General features: G+C 31.3%; 1 protein-coding gene across 1 annotated transcript in view; it reads right to left on the bottom strand.

Moving 5' to 3' along the window:
- The window catches only part of LOC145296947 (DNA polymerase alpha catalytic subunit-like), a 238,723-nt gene that overhangs the window by 65,461 nt on the left and 155,064 nt on the right, over positions 1–18,198 (bottom strand). Inside the window, exon 27 of the mRNA XM_080143167.1 lies at positions 13,150–13,272. Coding sequence (XP_079999293.1) covers positions 13,150–13,272 — 123 coding nt within the window. The remainder of the gene's footprint in view (positions 1–13,149; positions 13,273–18,198) is intronic.

The raw sequence follows: 18,198 nt of genomic DNA, 5'->3' as shown, positions 1-18,198 counted from the left end.
CTGGTTCCCCCACCAGACTTGTTTGGTGAGGAGGGCGGCTAGTCTCCCTGAAGGATTAAAAACAAGACCTTCTAAAAGGACATCATACATACATATATATTAGCAGGCCACCCAGCATTGCCCAGTCAAAAAATATACATAAATATTATATTTTAATTCATACAGAAACTCAGACATGTGCATGCGAATAGTATGTTTTTTCTAAACAGTTCTTGTAAAAATTAAAAAAAAAAAAAAAATACTCGAGCTGAGATCAAATGTAAAGATAGTGAGTCAAGTACAATAACCATGAGGCCAGCTTGACACAATCTTTAAAAGGTGTTTCTAAACCTTCTTATTCTTAATATAAGAAATGGGGAGGGGGGGGGTTGTAGAGGCTAAGAAATGAGGGTGGAGACTTGTATATTTTGGTTTTGATTCTAGCTGATAACACCCAATATTTTTAGTTTTGATCTAACTACCATATATTAGGTACAATATAATAATCGATAGAGAATTGTCTTTATAATGATAATTATGTAATCTGCATGAATTAAAATATCATACTGAAGCGTATCTTATGACCGGAAAATGCTGGGCAGCCTACTAGTATATATATATATATATATATATATATATATATATATTTTTTACGCATATGACTAATTTTAACAATAAAGTCACAATCAATATTTTTCGGCATTTGTCGGAACATAGGAAAATTTTTATTTATTATTATTTGATAGTAAATATGAAAATAAACCGTATAAGAAAAATAGTAAAATAATCGCTAAGAAAAAATGACAATGAAAAACGCATTTTTGTTACGTGCAAAATGATCGACTTCTGCCAAGAAGAAACAATTTTGAAAAAAAGTTTTTTTTAATATTTTTTACCCTTAAATATATAAAAAAAACACTTGGATTAGATAAAAACGCTATAGCAAAATGTTGACGCAATTGGTTCAGTAGTTTTTTAAATTATAGGTAAGTAACAAACATACATTTCCATTTTTATTTATTTACATATATATATATATATATATATATATATATATATATATATATATATATATATATATATATATGGGGGTGGCTCAAATGCTAAGGAATAAGGGTGGAGAGTTGTATGTTTTGGTTTCGATTCGATTCTAGCTGATGGCATCCAAGTCATATATATATATATATATATATATATATATAAGATTTAGTTTTGATCTCACTACTAAATATTAGGTACAATATAATAATCAATAGAGAATTGTCTTTATAATAATAAATACGTAATCTGCATGAATTAAAATATCATATTGAAGTGTATCTTATGACCGGACAATTCTGGGAAGCCTGCTAGAGAGAGAGGGGGGGGGGGATTGGAGGTCTAGAAGAGCAAAGTTTTATTTACTGTATTAATAATTTAAAGGAACATTGCTCATAGTACTGTAGATATATAATAAGCTCAATAGGTTATATTTATTCTAGAGCTATATTAATACTAAAGATTAATAATTGTAAATTATGAATCAGTTTCAAAAGGAGTTTGATTTTGTTTTGTTTCTCCTTTTGAAACTGATTCATAAATTACAATTATTAATTTTTACCCTTAATATATATGTATATATGGCGGTACGTTTTGAGTAAAACAGTCATATTTGCGAGTGATTTTAAAAATAGGTGACTAGAAATAATAAAACGCTTATCTTTTGGCGACTCCGTTTTTTGTTTTTTGTTTTTTTTTTTCAATCTTTCAAGGCTTTTTACTGTCTTTTCAACCGTTCAATAAAACGAGCAAAGTCAAATTAAACGTTTAAAAGGAAACTAATGAGATCTTGAAGACTTCAAATTTGCATTTAAATTTTGTCAGTAAGTTTACTGGGTATTTCTAATTGACACCTTTCAATATTCTGAGTGGTTTTTGGCCAGGGAAAAATAAAAAACTGAATGAAATCGTTTTGGGAATTTCGTAAAAATTTCCTCACGTGAAAGAAATGAAATCACACACTTAAGTTTGGCTGTAAGCCAGTTACACTTTCAGCTTTGGAAGGAGGGGAGGGGAGGGGGGGGGAGTGTCTTAGTGAGTAACAATTGTCTGATATGAAGGGTATTCCCCACAGTGATCAAAGCTGATTGCCTTTCAAGACGTGCTGGCCGTGAAGGTCAGTGAATAACTTTAATTTCAATTCAGTTTCGCTTTTATACAAAAAAGCCAAACAAACACGCTAGAGGAAGAAATAGCACGAATTTTGTAAATGTCCCTCAAATAAAAGATAGAGACGACCTCCTTTTGTAAATCGGAGATATTATAATCTAGGCAATATATAAAAAGTTCTAAACCATAGTAAACCCACCCCCAAGCCTTTGCTGGACATACATACCACTTTTGCCTTTTATATATATATAGACTAGCAGAGGTTACCCGGCGTTGCCCGGGTGTTTCGAGGTGTGTGTGCTCTTAAATCAAAAAGAAACCCGGGGAGGAGGGGGCGGGTAAAAAAAAAAAGTCTTGGTAATTAGGTAGAATCGAACCCGCAGCCCTGAGACGAAGTTAGAAAATAAAATGTGAAAAAAACCTGACACGTTAACCGCTCGGTCAGCCAGAATGAGTTACTGAAAGATGTTTGAATTTATTTAATTAAGAGAATTGACAGGTGCCCGTACTAAATGATGTCAAGTGGAAGTCGCAGAGTTAACATTTTGTGTGAGCGTTACGACGACAACGTAAGCAATAGCTATTCAGCAGTTAACATTTTCTGCGGGACAGTTTTTAATGAGGTCAATAAACTGGTTTGTTTGTTTTTACCTAACTTTGAGGAAAAACAGCTCCCCCATTTATTAGGGGAGTGTCTCGTCTTGAAATGAAAGCAACCGTCTGATATGACGATGGTAAGCCAACATTGACCAAACGTTACATCGTGTGCCAGGATTCAAATCGAGTTTCGCTTTTTTATACCGAAAAACGAAAGCAATATGCGATGATCCCAAAATGTTGAATATTTAACATTTCAAAGTCGGGCAAATTAAATAGACGTTCGTAACTTGTAGATATTATGATTTCGACGTGATATAAAAAGTTTTAAAAATGAGCGACGGCCTCGAGAAACCGCCAAAAAAAATCCTTTTGTGGACATACTGAAAAAGCGAACATACATACATACATTTTCGCTTTTATATATATAGATGACTAGCAGGAGGGCGCCTGGCTTTGCCCGGTCGTAAAATACGCTTAAATATGATATTTTAATTTGTCTAGATTTCGTATATATTATTATAGAGTCGTGATTTCAAAAGTAAAAAGAAAAAGTATTTGGGTGCCATCAGCTAGAATCGAAACCGAAAACCTTCAAAGCTGGTGACGTTACCACTGTACCAACGTGAACTGATTAAAAATAAACTAAGATGAATGTACAAAATGTAATAACGATTTTTTTCAATTTTGATTCATTTTTGTCCCTTAAAAACTATTTTAACCAATTAAAGACCAATAAAAAAAAAAAAAAACGGTCCATAAAAGATCCAATCATTTGAGGCCCCTGATGCCATTCTGTGCCTTTTAGTTTCTAAGGGATAGAGTTTGTAAATATGGAGGGACAGACAGACAGACATAGCGAGTTTTATAAATTAAATCATATAAAGTTCCACATGTGTATTGGCGGATTTAGGTGCACACAGACGCGCACACCCACACACACAGAAAAAAGGAAATTACAGTAGGACCCAGAGATATGGCATTAAAAATTAGCAACAAAATACACTACAGTATATAATACACATGTATATAATCAAATTACATTATTAATAACACTACAAGGCGGGGCAAATACCTTCACTAGAGGCCGGAAAAACATTGTATTCCACATCATAAGCTGAAAAAAATGTATCTTAGGGCCACTGTATCCCGGAGTTCTATTGTATTCAATTGGTTGGTTGTTTGGTTTGTTGGTTTTGTTTTACGGCATATCAACCCTTTCCAGGTTATTTAATGTCAAATCCAGTTATTTTGAAGAAAATTTATTTTACAGAATATATATATTTTTTTTTTTTCAAGTCGGTTTCTATTTAACCCATAGTTAGGACCCTAACAGGTACTACCACTCCGGGTCAGAGTGGACCTGGGAGCAATGCCAATTAAAGGGTGGCTCCACACTCACCAAAGCCCGCAAGCTGGGGCTTCACCATCGGATGTAGTTTAAGGGCATATCCAGGACCTTTTGTATTTGGAGTGATTGTAGTGAAACAAATTCTTGTTATTAATGTTTTACAGGGAGGGATCATAGATTGAAGCTCAGTCGAGCACCTGCCATGTAAATAACAGAGTACAGAAAGATTAACAACATCTCTTCTGTGAAAAAGAGATAGTTGGGAAAGGGGAGGACCACAGCCACTAGATTTCGAAGTTGGTTTTGTACTATGCCTTCATTACTTGTAATATATAAATCATTTATTTCAAATAGTAAACATTTTTTTGTTGCAAACACGAAACAAAATATTACATTTCTGAATTTTTTAGATGAGGATTGGTTATTTGTGTTATTCAGATTCTTTGAACTACTGTTCTCATCTTCAATGTGATTTTCACGTTTTGGTTCACAAGGACTCATAGCGCAGTGATTAAAATACTTGGAAAAAGCAATTGTATGGTTTAATTCTGTGTGTGGACAACCGAAAAATACAATTGTGAATTACTTAAGACCATTATTTAGTCAGAGTGGATGGTACAATAGTATGTTACCCCCACCCCCACACACACCCACCATGAAGTAAATAAAGGGTTCCGTTTGATATTTCGTCCAAACTCCTGAGTTCAACAGAAACATTCCAGAGTTTGACAAGGTTCACCTAAAGATGAAGTGAAAATGACCCTCAAGATGAATTGAAATAATACGGACGAAACAAAATCTTATACATATTTATATAAAGATAAGCATTATACTGATTTGTTTATTCATTAAAAGTGACTGTACAAAAAGGAAAAGAAAGAAGAAATCAATTTGCCTTTTCAACTGCAACTTAGCAATAGATCGCAACATGCTGAAAATCGGGTTGGGGACGACGTGTGAATTTAATATTCCCTAGATACTTCCTTTTTTTTTTTGTAATAATTCAATTTAACTTTCAAAACCTTATTCAAAAAAGTAATAATGGATTTGAGGGGAGGAGGGCTTTAAACAAAAATGGAAGTAAAAAAAACTTATGTAATGCTGTGTAGGTGTAGTTAATTTCTGATAAAAATAGGGACCCCCCCCCCCCAATTATGCCACCACCCCCTTCGTATATATTTTAAGCATAAAAAAATTATTATTTTTTGTATTATTTGGACTATTATTCTCATCTTGGTTGTTTTTTCCGCAATGTTTCAGCTGATGTAACCTCTGACTATCTGACAACTAAATATTTTTGTTTACTAGGCAAATAGAAAAGTTACTAGCCAAGCCACCATGATTTTTAGAATATGACATCTTCATTCTGTGACGAGTATGTACATCATAAAGTTTTTTTTCTGTATTTTTTTAAGTAAGTGTAATTCTAAATATGCAACAAATTTTATGTTCATACTTGAATGTATAAACATTCTAATTTCTTCAGATATTTTTTTTAACAACCTTCGTTAAAAAAAGTATATTGTTCTATTAAACTTTTATTGTTTAAATAATTTCACTTTGTTTCATATAAAAAAAAATATATATATATTTTTCACTCGGGCGTGAGTTTTGGGAGATTATAAGTAAAAGAAATGCAAGTCGCCACTTTAAAAAAAATCACTCGCAATGTAGAGACCTGGGAATGGACCCAGATTTATTAATAAAAAAAAAAAAAAAAAAAAAAAAAAAGAAATAGACTTGGCGTTATTTGCATTTTGAATTTCTAATAGCTATGTTCATTGGGAAAAGAAAAGAAAAAAGAAAAAAAAAAAAAAAAACAAGCATTTCCCCCACCCACACCCCCACTCCCAATAACATCCAGTGTGAATACACCTAAAAATGCTCGGAGTTTACATCAGCCGAAACGTTGTGGAAAAAACAACCAAGATGAGAATAATAATCCAAATAATACAAAAACTCAAAAATATGCATTCAATATCAAAAAACAGAATGAAACCAGATTTATTAATGAAAAAAAAACATTCAAAAAATATATATTTATCATAAAAAATAACTTTGAAAAAAAAAAAAAATAAAATAAAATAAAAACCTACATAAGATTAAAAACCGTTAAAAGTCAATATTACATATGCATCAGGTCAAATTCCTAATAATGTGACGAGTTTGGCCAGACTCCCCAGCACTGGTAATGGTTACATGTCTTTAATGATTAGTCTGAGAATATTCCTTAATTAATTGGAAATACTGCCAAGTCGAAAAATCCAAGAGATGAAAATCAAGGAATATTTTCATTTTCAGAAAAAAAAAAATAAACAAAAAAAGAATCATATACATTCGAATCCAACTTTAAAGTTTGAAGTTAATTTATAAGAATCTATTTTTTTTTTTTTAAGATGCACAAATTTGCAGAATAGATATATAGAGAGAAAGGGGAAACGAGAGAGAGAGAGAGGTGAGGGCGAAGAGGAAAGGGAGTAGAAACGAATAGGAAAAATCAATTTATCAAAGAACGTTTGTTTTCTTGCGCCATATTGTTTCTGTAAATGTTTGGAAAACACGAAAACCATCAAGTAGAAATATTGCATGTGCAGCTCATGTACTTTATATTGCTGAAAGGGTTACAGCTGATAGATTTAGAAAACTAACAGTTCGTTTAAATATCTTAATATATATATATATATATATATATATATATATATATATATATCTCCAACAAAAGATATTTGTAGTCCAGGTGATACAAGAAGAAAAATAATCTCAAAATAAAAGTCATAAACTTTATGAAAAAGAGAAAGAAAGAGAAGCGGAGAAATATAATGAAAAATTAGAGGGGGGGGGCAAGAAAAATAAGAAAGCACACAAAGAGGGAGTAAGAAATAGAGAAAGGAGGCAAAGACAAAGAGGAGAGAATGAAAGAAGAAAAGAGAGAAAAAAGATGGGGAAAATTAGGGGGGGGGGCTGAAAGAAATAGAAAGGGAAGGAAAAAGGGTTTAGAGAGAGAGAGAGAGAGAGAGAGAGAGAGAGAGAGAGAGAGAGAGAGAGAGAGAGAGAGAGAGAGAGAGGGAGAGAGAGAGAGAGAGAGAGAGAGAGAGGGAGAGAAGAACAGATAGAGAAAGAAAGGAAAAGGGAGAAGAGATGGAGAAAGAGAGGAAGAGATGGAGAAAGAGAGGAAGAGATGGAGAAAGAGAAGAAGCGATAAAGAAAAAAGAGAAAGAAAAAAGAGAAAGAAAAAAGGAAGGGAAAGAAAGGAAAGGGTGATAAGGAGAGAAAGGGTAGAGAGTAAAAGAAAGAGTGAAAAAACGATGAGACACAGGTTTGTAATCCTGTAAGAATCTCATCTTTCATTTTGTTTATTTCCAGCCCTGCAGACTAAATAAAACCTTTGCTTAGTGATTTTCCTATTCACGGTGACTCCCCATGCGACATAGTTAGACACCGGGGTTGTTTTTTAGCATGGAGTAAAGGAACAAAAGTAAAAATTATCTCAGTCGTGAAGGATCTCTGCTCCACTGAGAGTGGACAAGAAATTGAAGTGCAGCATCTGAAGAACAGATACTACGCTTTGATCTTGGATGAAAACATTAGCATCAACAAAAAAGAAAAAAGAACTTTCCAATATCAAAAACATATCAGAATAAGAATATGGATATATTCAGTTAAAATGAAAATACTTCATATTAAAACAACTTTAATTGTTTTGGTGACATTTTTTTTTCTAAATTGTTTTGGTGACATTTTTTTTTTATTGTTTTGGTGACATTTTTTTTTTATTGTTTTGGTGACATTTTTTTTTGTTTTTTGTTTTGGTGACATTTTTTTTTTTATTGTTTTAGTGACATTTTTTTTATTGTTTTGGTGACATTTTTTTTAATTGTTTTGGTGACATTTTTTTTTTTATTGTTTTGGTGACATTTTTTTTTTAATTGTTTTGGTGACATTTTTTTTTATTGTTTTGGTGACATTTTTTTTTTTATTGTTTTGGTGACATTTTTTTTTTAATTGTTTTGGTAACATTTTTTTTTTAATTGTTTTGGTGACATTTTTTTTTTTATTGTTTTGGTGACATTTTTTTTTTATTGTTTTGGTGACATTTTTTTTTTTATTGTTTTGGTGACATTTTTTTTTTTATTGTTTTGGTGACATTTTTTTTTTAATTGTTTTGGTGACTTTTTTTTTTTATTGTTTTGGTGACATTTTTTTTTTATTGTTTTGGTGACATTTTTTTTTATTGTTTAGGTGACATTTTTTTTTATTGTTTTGGTGACATTTTTTTTTATTGTTTTGGTGACTTTTTTTTTTATTGTTTTGGTGACTTTTTTTTTTTATTGTTTTGGTGACATTTTTTTTATTGTTTTGGTGACATTTTTTTTTTATTGTTTTGGTGACATTTTTTTTTTAATTGTTTTGGTGACATTTTTTTTTTATTGTTTTAGTGACATTTTTTTTTAATTGTTTTGGTGACATTTTTTTTTTTATTGTTTTGGTGACATTTTTTTTTTTATTGTTTTGGTGACTTTTTTTTATTGTTTTGGTGACATTTTTTTTTATTGTTTTGGTGACATTTTTTTTTATTGTTTAGGTGACATTTTTTTTTATTGTTTAGGTGACATTTTTTTTTATTGTTTTGGTGACATTTTTTTTTATTGTTTTGGTGACTTTTTTTTTTTATTGTTTTGGTGACTTTTTTTTTTTATTGTTTTGGTGACATTTTTTTTATTGTTTTGGTGACATTCTTTTTTTTATTGTTTTGGTGACATTTTTTTTTTATTGTTTTGGTGACATTTTTTTTTATTGTTTTGGTGACATTTTTTTTTATTGTTTTGGTGACTTTTTTTTTTATTGTTTTGGTGACATTTTTTTTTTATTGTTTTGGTGACTTTTTTTTTTATTGTTTTGGTGACATTTTTTTTTATTGTTTTGGTGACATTTTTTTTTATTGTTTTGGTGACATTTTTTTTATTATTATTTTGGTGACATTTTCTTTTTGTTTGTTTTGGTGACATTTTTTTTTTTTTTTTTGGTGACTTTTTTTATTGTTTTGGTGACATTTTTTTTATTGTTTTGGTGACATTTTTTTTTTTATTGTTTTGGTGACATTTTTTTTATTGTTTTGGTGACATTTTTTTTTATTGTTTTGGTGACATTTTTTTTTATTGTTTTGGTGACATTTTTTTTTATTGTTTTGGTGACATTTTTTTTATTATTATTTTGGTGACATTTTCTTTTTGTTTGTTTTGGTGACATTTTTTTTTTTTTTTTGTGACTTTTTTTTATTGTTTTGGTGACATTTTTTTTATTGTTTTGGTGACATTTTTTTTTATTGTTTTGGTAACATTTTTTTTTTATTGTTTTGGTGACATTTTTTTTTATTGTTTTGGTAACATTTTTTTTTTATTGTTTTGGTGACATTTTTTTTTATTGTTTTGGTGACATTTTTTTTTATTGTTTTGGTGACTTTTTTTTTTATTGTTTTGGTGACATTTTTTTTTTATTGTTTTGGTGACATTTTTTTTTATTGTTTTGGTGACATTTTTTTTTTATTGTTTTGGTGACATTTTTTTTTTATTGTTTTGGTGACTTTTTTTTTATTGTTTTGGTGACATTTTTTTTTTATTGTTTTGGTAACATTTTTTTTTATTGTTTTGGTGACATTTTTTTTTTATTGTTTTGGTGACATTTTTTTTTTATTGTTTTGGTAACATTTTTTTTTTATTGTTTTGGTGACATTTTTTTTTTATTGTTTTGGTAACATTTTTTTTTTTATTGTTTTGGTAACATTTTTTTTTTATTGTTTTGGTAACATTTTTTTTTTATTGTTTTGGTAACATTTTTTTTTATTGTTTTGGTAACATTTTTTTTTTATTGTTTTGGTGACATTTTTTTTTTATTGTTTTGGTGACATTTTTTTTTTATTGTTTTGGTGACTTTTTTTTTTATTGTTTTGGTAACATTTTTTTTTATTGTTTTGGTGACATTTTTTTTTTATTGTTTTGGTGACATTTTCTTTTATTGTTTTGGTGACATTTTTTTTTATTGTTTTGGTGACATTTTTTTTTATTGTTTTGGTGACATTTTTTTTATTGTTTTGGTGACATTTTTTTTTATTGTTTTGGTGACATTTTTTTATTGTTTTGGTGACATTTTTTTTTATTGTTTTGGTGACATTTTTTTTTATTGTTTTGGTGACATTTTTTTTTTATTGTTTTGGTGACATTTTTTTTTTATTGTTTTGGTGACATTTTTTTTTTATTGTTTTGGTGACATTTTTTTTTATTGTTTTGGTGACATTTTTTTTTATTGTTTTGGTGACATTTTTTTTTTTTATTGTTTTGGTGACATTTTTTTTATTATTATTTTGGTGACATTTTCTTTTTGTTTGTTTTGGTGACATTTTTTTTTTTTTTTGGTGACTTTTTTTTATTGTTTTGGTGACATTTTTTTTTTTTTTTTTTGGTGACTTTTTTTTTTTGTTTTGGTGATATTTTTTTTTTTTTTTTTTGGTGACATTTTTTTTTTTTTTTTTTGGTGACTTTTTTTTATTGTTTTGGTGACATTTTTTTTTTTTTTTTTGGTGACTTTTTTTTTTTTGTTTTGGTGACATTTTTTATTTATTATTGTTTTGATGACATCTAATTCCCTGACCCCCGTCATTTAAAAATTGTTCAGTATATTTTTTTTTTTTTAAATTGAAATAAGACAGGAAGAGGAAGATAGAAAAATAAGAAAGGCAAAAAGAAAGCATGAGAGAGAGAGTGAGAGAGAAAGAAGGAAAGAGAAAGAAAATCAAATGAAAACAAAGAAAAGGCTCTCAAGCAATTGTTTGGTTGGAAACAAAAAAGATTTGGACCAAATATCGGTTTACATAGAAATTCATTTTTCTTGATTTAAAAAAAAACAAAAAAACATGCAAATTTTACCTAATGGCTTACTATATACCAGGCATGCACTGACAAACAAAATGATTAATCACAATTAACCATTAATCTGAATGACAAAGGGGAAAGAATAGCTGTTTTTTGGGGGTTGAAATCCATCCATGTGACATTTATTGTTGGATAATTTTTAACTTTTGTGCATTTTTTTGTTTTAGTTTCTTGCATCAAGTAACTTCATGCCTTGTCTGGAGCAATTTCCATGATGTTTTTTTTTTTAATTAAAACAAAAATCTAAAGAAAATTAAAACAAAACATCCAACATTTACCAATATGAGCCATTGTCAAGATATACACAAAGAAAGTTGGAGGTTACATCAGCCAAAACGTGAGAACAATGGTCAAGATCAGAACAGTAGTTCGAACAATCCAAATAATAGAAAAATCTTTGCAATTAAAATTTTTTTTTCCCCTACCTCACAACTTTATATTCATGAATGCAATTAAATTGTTTGTTTGCAGATAGCATGTTTTTAATTAACAAAAAATATTCTGCATTAATTTTTATTAAACAATTTAGTCACACGTGCAGCCCTCATAACAACGCAAATAGATCCGCATGGTCCTTGAAGAAACCTGATTTACTATAGACGAGGTATGAAAAATGGTCAAAAAACAAATAAATGTTACCAAAGGCAATATAATTTCTGTGAGAAAGATGCTGCAAGGAGGATACAAGAACATCAATCTACTAAATTTCAAAGCCAGTTTTGCACCCTGTCAAGACAGGTTGCTCCGTGTAATTCCTCCTCATATATAGCAACAGTACTCCATTTTAGGATGTATTAGACCCTTATACAGGCAGAGGATTGCATCAAGAGTGAGGTACCTTCTGGAAAGTTAGAATGATCCAACAATTTTTCCAACAATCTCAGCAACAGATTTGATAAAAGTCTTCCATTTCAAGTCAGCAGAGAAAGTCAATTCCAGAAAAGTGTCATTTCAATTGCAGCTAAATGAGGATCAGAGTGTTGGTGGTGAAAAGATAGCTTTTGCGTGCATTACATTCCATGATAATGGATACCAGGGTTGCAGAGTCGGAGAGAGTCAGAGGTTTTAGCTGGAGTCGGAGTCAGATTTCTAAGAGTACTAGGAGTCGGAGTCGGAATTTTTATCCGACTCCTAAGTCGGATAAATTTATTTTTTTTACATGAGTTTCCTCTTTGGTTTTTATCAGTTGCACAAGTTTTGTATGGTTTTACTTTTAGATTTTGGAGATCATATTTTGTTCTGTACTGCAATGCTTCTACTTCAAAATATTTCGGTCCATCGGATCACTGCAATTCCTGTCTGGCCAGCTGTTTTCGTTTTGGTTGTGATGTCACACAAGATCAATAAAAAGTCTTTAAGTATGATCACTGTGGATTACATTGGACAACACTTGGATTGTAATCCGAAGGTAATCCAGTTCCTGAATCAAATGGAATTCGGCAATTAGATTAGTCCGGGATCGATTCAGAATTACAATCTTATCCGAAAAAATAAACGGGCCTAAATCAATAATATACTCATGCTACCATAGACCTTTATAGCTTTTTTGCCTGTTTTTCCTTTGATCCTCTTTCCATAATAAAAAATTTCTTCTCTGTATAATATGCGTCTTTACTTCCCTCTTCTGATGAGAAGCGTTTGGCTTTGAAATGTTATGGCCTAAAGAGGTCTCCATATCCCTAAATATTGTGTTCCCTTTTGAACTGATAGCATAATAAAATTGAATTGTTATCTTAACTCGTTCTATAAAGCTGCTTGAGTGTATATGTGAATATATTTATCATACAACGTGAATGTTAAACGTAAAGAATAATATACATGAAAAGTATTTAATTTATCATACAACGTGAATGTTAAACTTCGAAAAATAATATACATGAAAAGCATTTAAAATGTTTGATGAATAGGTGTGGGAGGCTGCTATGTGGATTTACAAAATAGATTTCCACATAGAGGTCCAGGAATCGGGAGTTGAAGATATTAAAGGAGTCGGAGTCGACATCCTAGGAATTCTAGGAGTCAGATTTGGACCTTTATCATCCGACTCCACAAACTTGATGGATACATAATCATTTTTTATGGAATGCTTTTGAGTTTGGTACAAAAATGTTAAACAAGAAAGAAAAGAACAAAGGAAGGAAATCTCACCTCTCGGCCTCTCTCCGTGACAAGGGCAGCCAATGGTTTTGCAAAGAAACGAGAATATGTGAAACCCAAACATCCATACATACTGTTGGCCGTTAACTTCAAGGCTTTTTGACGAATGTCATACTGAAAAGAGGTAGAAAGAACAATAGTTAGAAGAAAACACAGCAAATATTTGGAAATTATATATATATGAATAAAAAGCTAAACTTAAGCTTAATGGAGAGTCACACATTTATAGAAAACATTTTTTTTTTAATATAAATTTAAATAAGAACATTTGAAAACATAAAAATGTTATGAAATGATAAAATCATTTTTATTCATTTATTTATTGCGGACTATTATCCTCATAATAATAATTCTCAATAATGAATTCCAATTTAAATAATATAAAATCATTTTTATTTACTTTTTTCTTTTTTTGTTAAATAACATCAAGGAAAGGATAGTCAGATTTAGTTTTTTTTTGTTTTGTTTTTTTTAAGTTCGAATTTTCGCAAATAACATCAAACAAAGGATAGTCAGATTTAGTTTTTTTCATAATGTTATTATAAAAAGGTTGAAGCCTCTTGAAGAGAAAGACATCTTTATAGACATCTTTAGACGAGAGCCATCCATTTCAATTGATGCCAGATGGGGATCAGAGCGTTTATGATGTAGAGATAGGAGCTTGGTCTTAGATGCATTAAAGGTAACCAGCCACCTCTTTCCCCACTGTACCACGCGCTCAAGATCAGAGGAGATAGAATTAGAGAGAACATCATCATTTACGGCCTTTGATGTGTTGCCATAGATGGTCGTGTCATCCGCATAGATGTCAACGAAAGATTTTAGTATGTGTTTTGGGAGATCATTGATATAGATCAGGAAGAGAGTTGGGCCCAGTATGGACCCCTGAGGAACTCCAGCGTTAATACTGTGGGCCTCTGATTTCTGCCCATCAACTACTACTCTTATGAGCCTATCTGAGAGAAATGACTTAATGATTGAGAAAACATTTCCAGTTATACCTTAGCTGGAAATCTTGTGTAGTAGGCCTTTATGCCACACCTTATCGAAGGCCTTTGATATGTCGAGAGCAATTGCCCTAGAAATGAAGCCTTTGTCGAGAGATTTGCTAATCCTATGAGATATAACCGTTAGCACATCTGCTGTAGATCTAGCAGAACGGAAACCATATTGCGTGTCGCTAAGAAGATTATTTCTGCTGAGGTGGTTGACTACTTCTCTATTTATTGTGGATTCCAGCAACTTATTCATGACACACAGGAGACTTATTGGTCTGTACTGAGAGAGGGATGACTTATCACCTGAATTCTTAAATACAGGGCATACTGATGAGGTTTTCCAGTTACGATTTAAAAAAAAACAAAAAAAAATTAGTTTTAGGAATTAAAAATTAATATTTCATAGAAGAATTTAATAAAAATAATTTAAATATTACTTTTTTCTGGCTACAAATTACAATATTGGAAATCTATATATATAAAAGGCAAAATGTGCGTGCGTTTGCGCGTGTGTTTGCACGTCTTGCAAAAATTTTCGACAGAAGCGAAGGATTTTCACAAGATAGGTATCGTTTTAAAGCTCGACCCTTCGGAGAACAAATATCGAAAAATTTGCCAAAAACATTAATTCCTTCACCCTCAAATTGTACAAGGAGAGGATCGCTTTTTACGCGGACATTTTAGCAAGTCATCGTCTTCTTTTCGATTGACTACGCTTAATTTCAACGTTCCTAACTTCTGGTCAGATCATAGAGACATCGGTAAAGATGTCACTTTTTTTAAACTTTTTTTTTTTCTCTTTCACATACGGGTTCAAGCCTGCCTGCCTACTACAACTTTTTTTTTTTTTTTTTTTTTTTTTTCAAAACACCTCTGCTTACTGTTGTTTTGATCCCCCCTACACTACTATCACTTTTTTATCCCACCCCCACCCTACCTGGGTTCCTTACTACCCCAACTACACACACCTGGGTACCCCTACTAATGCTGTTTTTACACATACACACAACCCCGGGCCGGGGGTTCTTACTATACCACCTAAACATCCGGGTAATGCCAGGCACCCCCACTAGTTAATAATAAAGGAAATTTTGTCAGTTAATGGGTTCCATATCAAACCGGAAGTTAATTGTTTTAGGTGTAGTCTGCTTACATGCAAATTTTTTCTGGATATACATATCTAAACATGTCTTTTTCATAATATTTCAAGCCAAAAGGTAAGACTTTTACCGTTATATTTCACTTCAATAACGATTAAACAAAACTTTAAAAAAAAAAAAAAAATATAATGTATATTTGTACTAAGTGTTTTTCTCTATATTTTTAATGTTTTATAAGGCCTGTTTTTCGTATATTTATGACGTCATTTTTTTTTTATTTAATATACTGGTTATTCTGTGACGTTCAAATCAAATTTCATCCATTTTATTCAGTGTAAAATAAAAAATGTTTATATGCGAGTTAAACTCTGATCCTTCTCCTTCAATATAGAGTAAAAATTACGATGAATTGATTTCATTTTACTGGTATTTTTTGTTATGGGTGTCAAAAATTAGTGTCATATATATGTCCATACTAGCAGGCTGCCCAGCATTGCCCAGTTATAAAATACACATAAATATCATATTCATGCAGAAACTGAGATGTGCATGCGAGTATTATGTTTTTCTCAACAGTTCATTTCTTGTAAGTAAAAAAGAAATACGAGCTGAGATCAAAACCAAAATCTAAATACAGTGAATCAAATACAATAACCATTAGGCAAGCTTGGCACGTTATTTGAAAGTTGTTTTCAAACCTACTTATTCTTAACATAGGAAGTCTGTCATGTGAACCATTCAGGCATGCGCATTAGTGAAACAATTGACAAAGAGATAGAAGTCCTCACATAACAATTTTTAAAATTCGCAGCTCTTTTTTCTAGATGAAAACCAATTAAAAAATTTTCCACATGTCTGAATACCCTATATATCAAATTTCAAGTCCGTAAATCAAAAGTGTGTTGAGGTTATGAAGTGGCATCACACACACACACATTCTCATTTTATATATATATATATATATATATATATATATATATCTCATGCAATTTTTTAATCCACTTTATCAAAAAGAAAACATTCCATTAAGCGATAAATATGACAAAAGCAACCATGAAATATTGATCAGACAATGTGGGTTCATGATTAATGCGGATGCAAGTAAATTATGAATTAGCATCATGTGAAATCTTCGTAAACGAGCAAATTAATGTAATGGATTTTCTTTCTTGTCTTTGAACAAAAGAGTGTGAAAGAAATAATATATTAAGTAATCAGTGTTGATTGAATGGTATGAATAAAGATGTGTTCAGTTACGTTTCTATAATGTTGTTTAAAAGTCAAAAGGGAGGTAGCGGGGTGCGTTTCTAAGTGGCCAATCATGTTTTTGTGAGTTTTTGCTTTTTTTGCAAATTGGGCGGAGGATCAGGTGCAAATTGGGCGGAGGATCAGGTGTAAATTGCTGATTGACAACGAAATGGGCATTAAAATAGAAGAGAAAAAATGGGGAGGGAGGAAAAGAAGGGAAAGATGGTATGATGTGAAAAAGGGGAGGCGAAAGAAAAAGACGAGCGGGGAAGGAGAGACAAGATGGGAAGAGAGGGGGTAAGAGAGAAGGGTAGGGGAAGAGAAGGAAAAAAGAGAGAGGAGGAAAGGGGGAGACAGAGAAATAAAGAAACAAAAGGAGACAGAGAAAGAAAGAAAGGGGGAGACAGGAAAGAGAGGGGGAGAGACAGAGAAAGAGAGGGAGAGAGACAGAGAAAGAGAGGGGGAGAGACAGAGAAAGAGAGGGGGAGAGACAGAGAAAGAGAGGGGGAGAGACAGAGAAAGAAAGAAAGGGGGAGACGGAAAGAAAGGGGGAGAAAGAAAGAAAGAAAGGGGAGAGAAAACTTTTACGAGATAGGGGAAGAGAAGGAAAAAGAGAGAGGAGGAAAGGGGGAGACAGAAATAAAGAAATAAAAGAAGGAGACAGAGAAGGAAAGGGGGAGACAGAGAAAGAGAGGGGGAGACAGATAAAGCGAGGGAAGACAGATAAAGCGAGGGAAGACAGAGAAAGCGAGGGAAGACAGAGAAAGCGAGGGGGGGACAGAGAAAGCGAGGGGGGGACAGAGAAAGCGAGGGGGAGACAGAGAAAGAGAGGAGGAAAAAGAATGAAAGGGGGAGAAAGAAAGAAAGGGGAGAGAAAACTTTTACGAGGAATGGTGCATCTTCTCCAAATGATGTTACCTAAAGTAGCAGCACGAAGCTAGATACTCCACCAGACTAGATGAATTCTATGTTGAAATTCAGTAAGACTAAGAGACCATAAAAAGATATACAGATTTAAATGGTCAATTGAGGAGAGGAAAATTATGTTCCCAACTTCTTTATTAATGTAATGTTTGAGATGTAAAGGAGAACTTTAATGGAATATTCAAATATTTATGGATCTCGTATAGAGATCAAGTGTTAACTCCCAAGACGGGGGCACCTGGATTTCTGAGAACTTTGAAGTAAAATGAAACAAACAAAAAAAAAAGTGAAGGGAGTAAAAATCATGCAAATTAGGATTTACAACATGTATTGTTCATAAAACAAGAAATACAAGATAAAGTTAAAACATAGATTTTTTTTTTATTATTTTCCATACCTTGAAACGGCAAAGTTCCAATTTTATTGAATTTTGATCCCTCAACAGCTATTTTCATTGGCTAGAGACAAAATCGAATTTGTTCCACAATGTCACTTTAGTGTATATTTCGGCGTATAAGGCAACCGTCAGATAAGACAAGGTACAAAATTGGAGCAAATTTTAATAAATCTATATAAACTGAAATAAAATAATATAAACAATTTCTCATATTTTTTGCCCATCCCCCATCAGAGGGAGTGGGCTTCCATAGTATTATTATTATTATTTTTTTTTTTTTTTTTTACATATTAGAATATAATGGAATGACAAAATAAATATCTTTAATTTTTTATTCAAATCATTGCCGATTTATACAATTTTTCTCCATGTT

Source organism: Euprymna scolopes, chromosome 17, assembly GCF_053919585.1.
Source record: "Euprymna scolopes isolate OS-2025 chromosome 17, ASM5391958v1, whole genome shotgun sequence".
NCBI classification, from domain to species: Eukaryota; Metazoa; Mollusca; class Cephalopoda; order Sepiida; family Sepiolidae; genus Euprymna; species Euprymna scolopes.
This window is presented reverse-complemented; position numbering and strand designations above follow the sequence as displayed.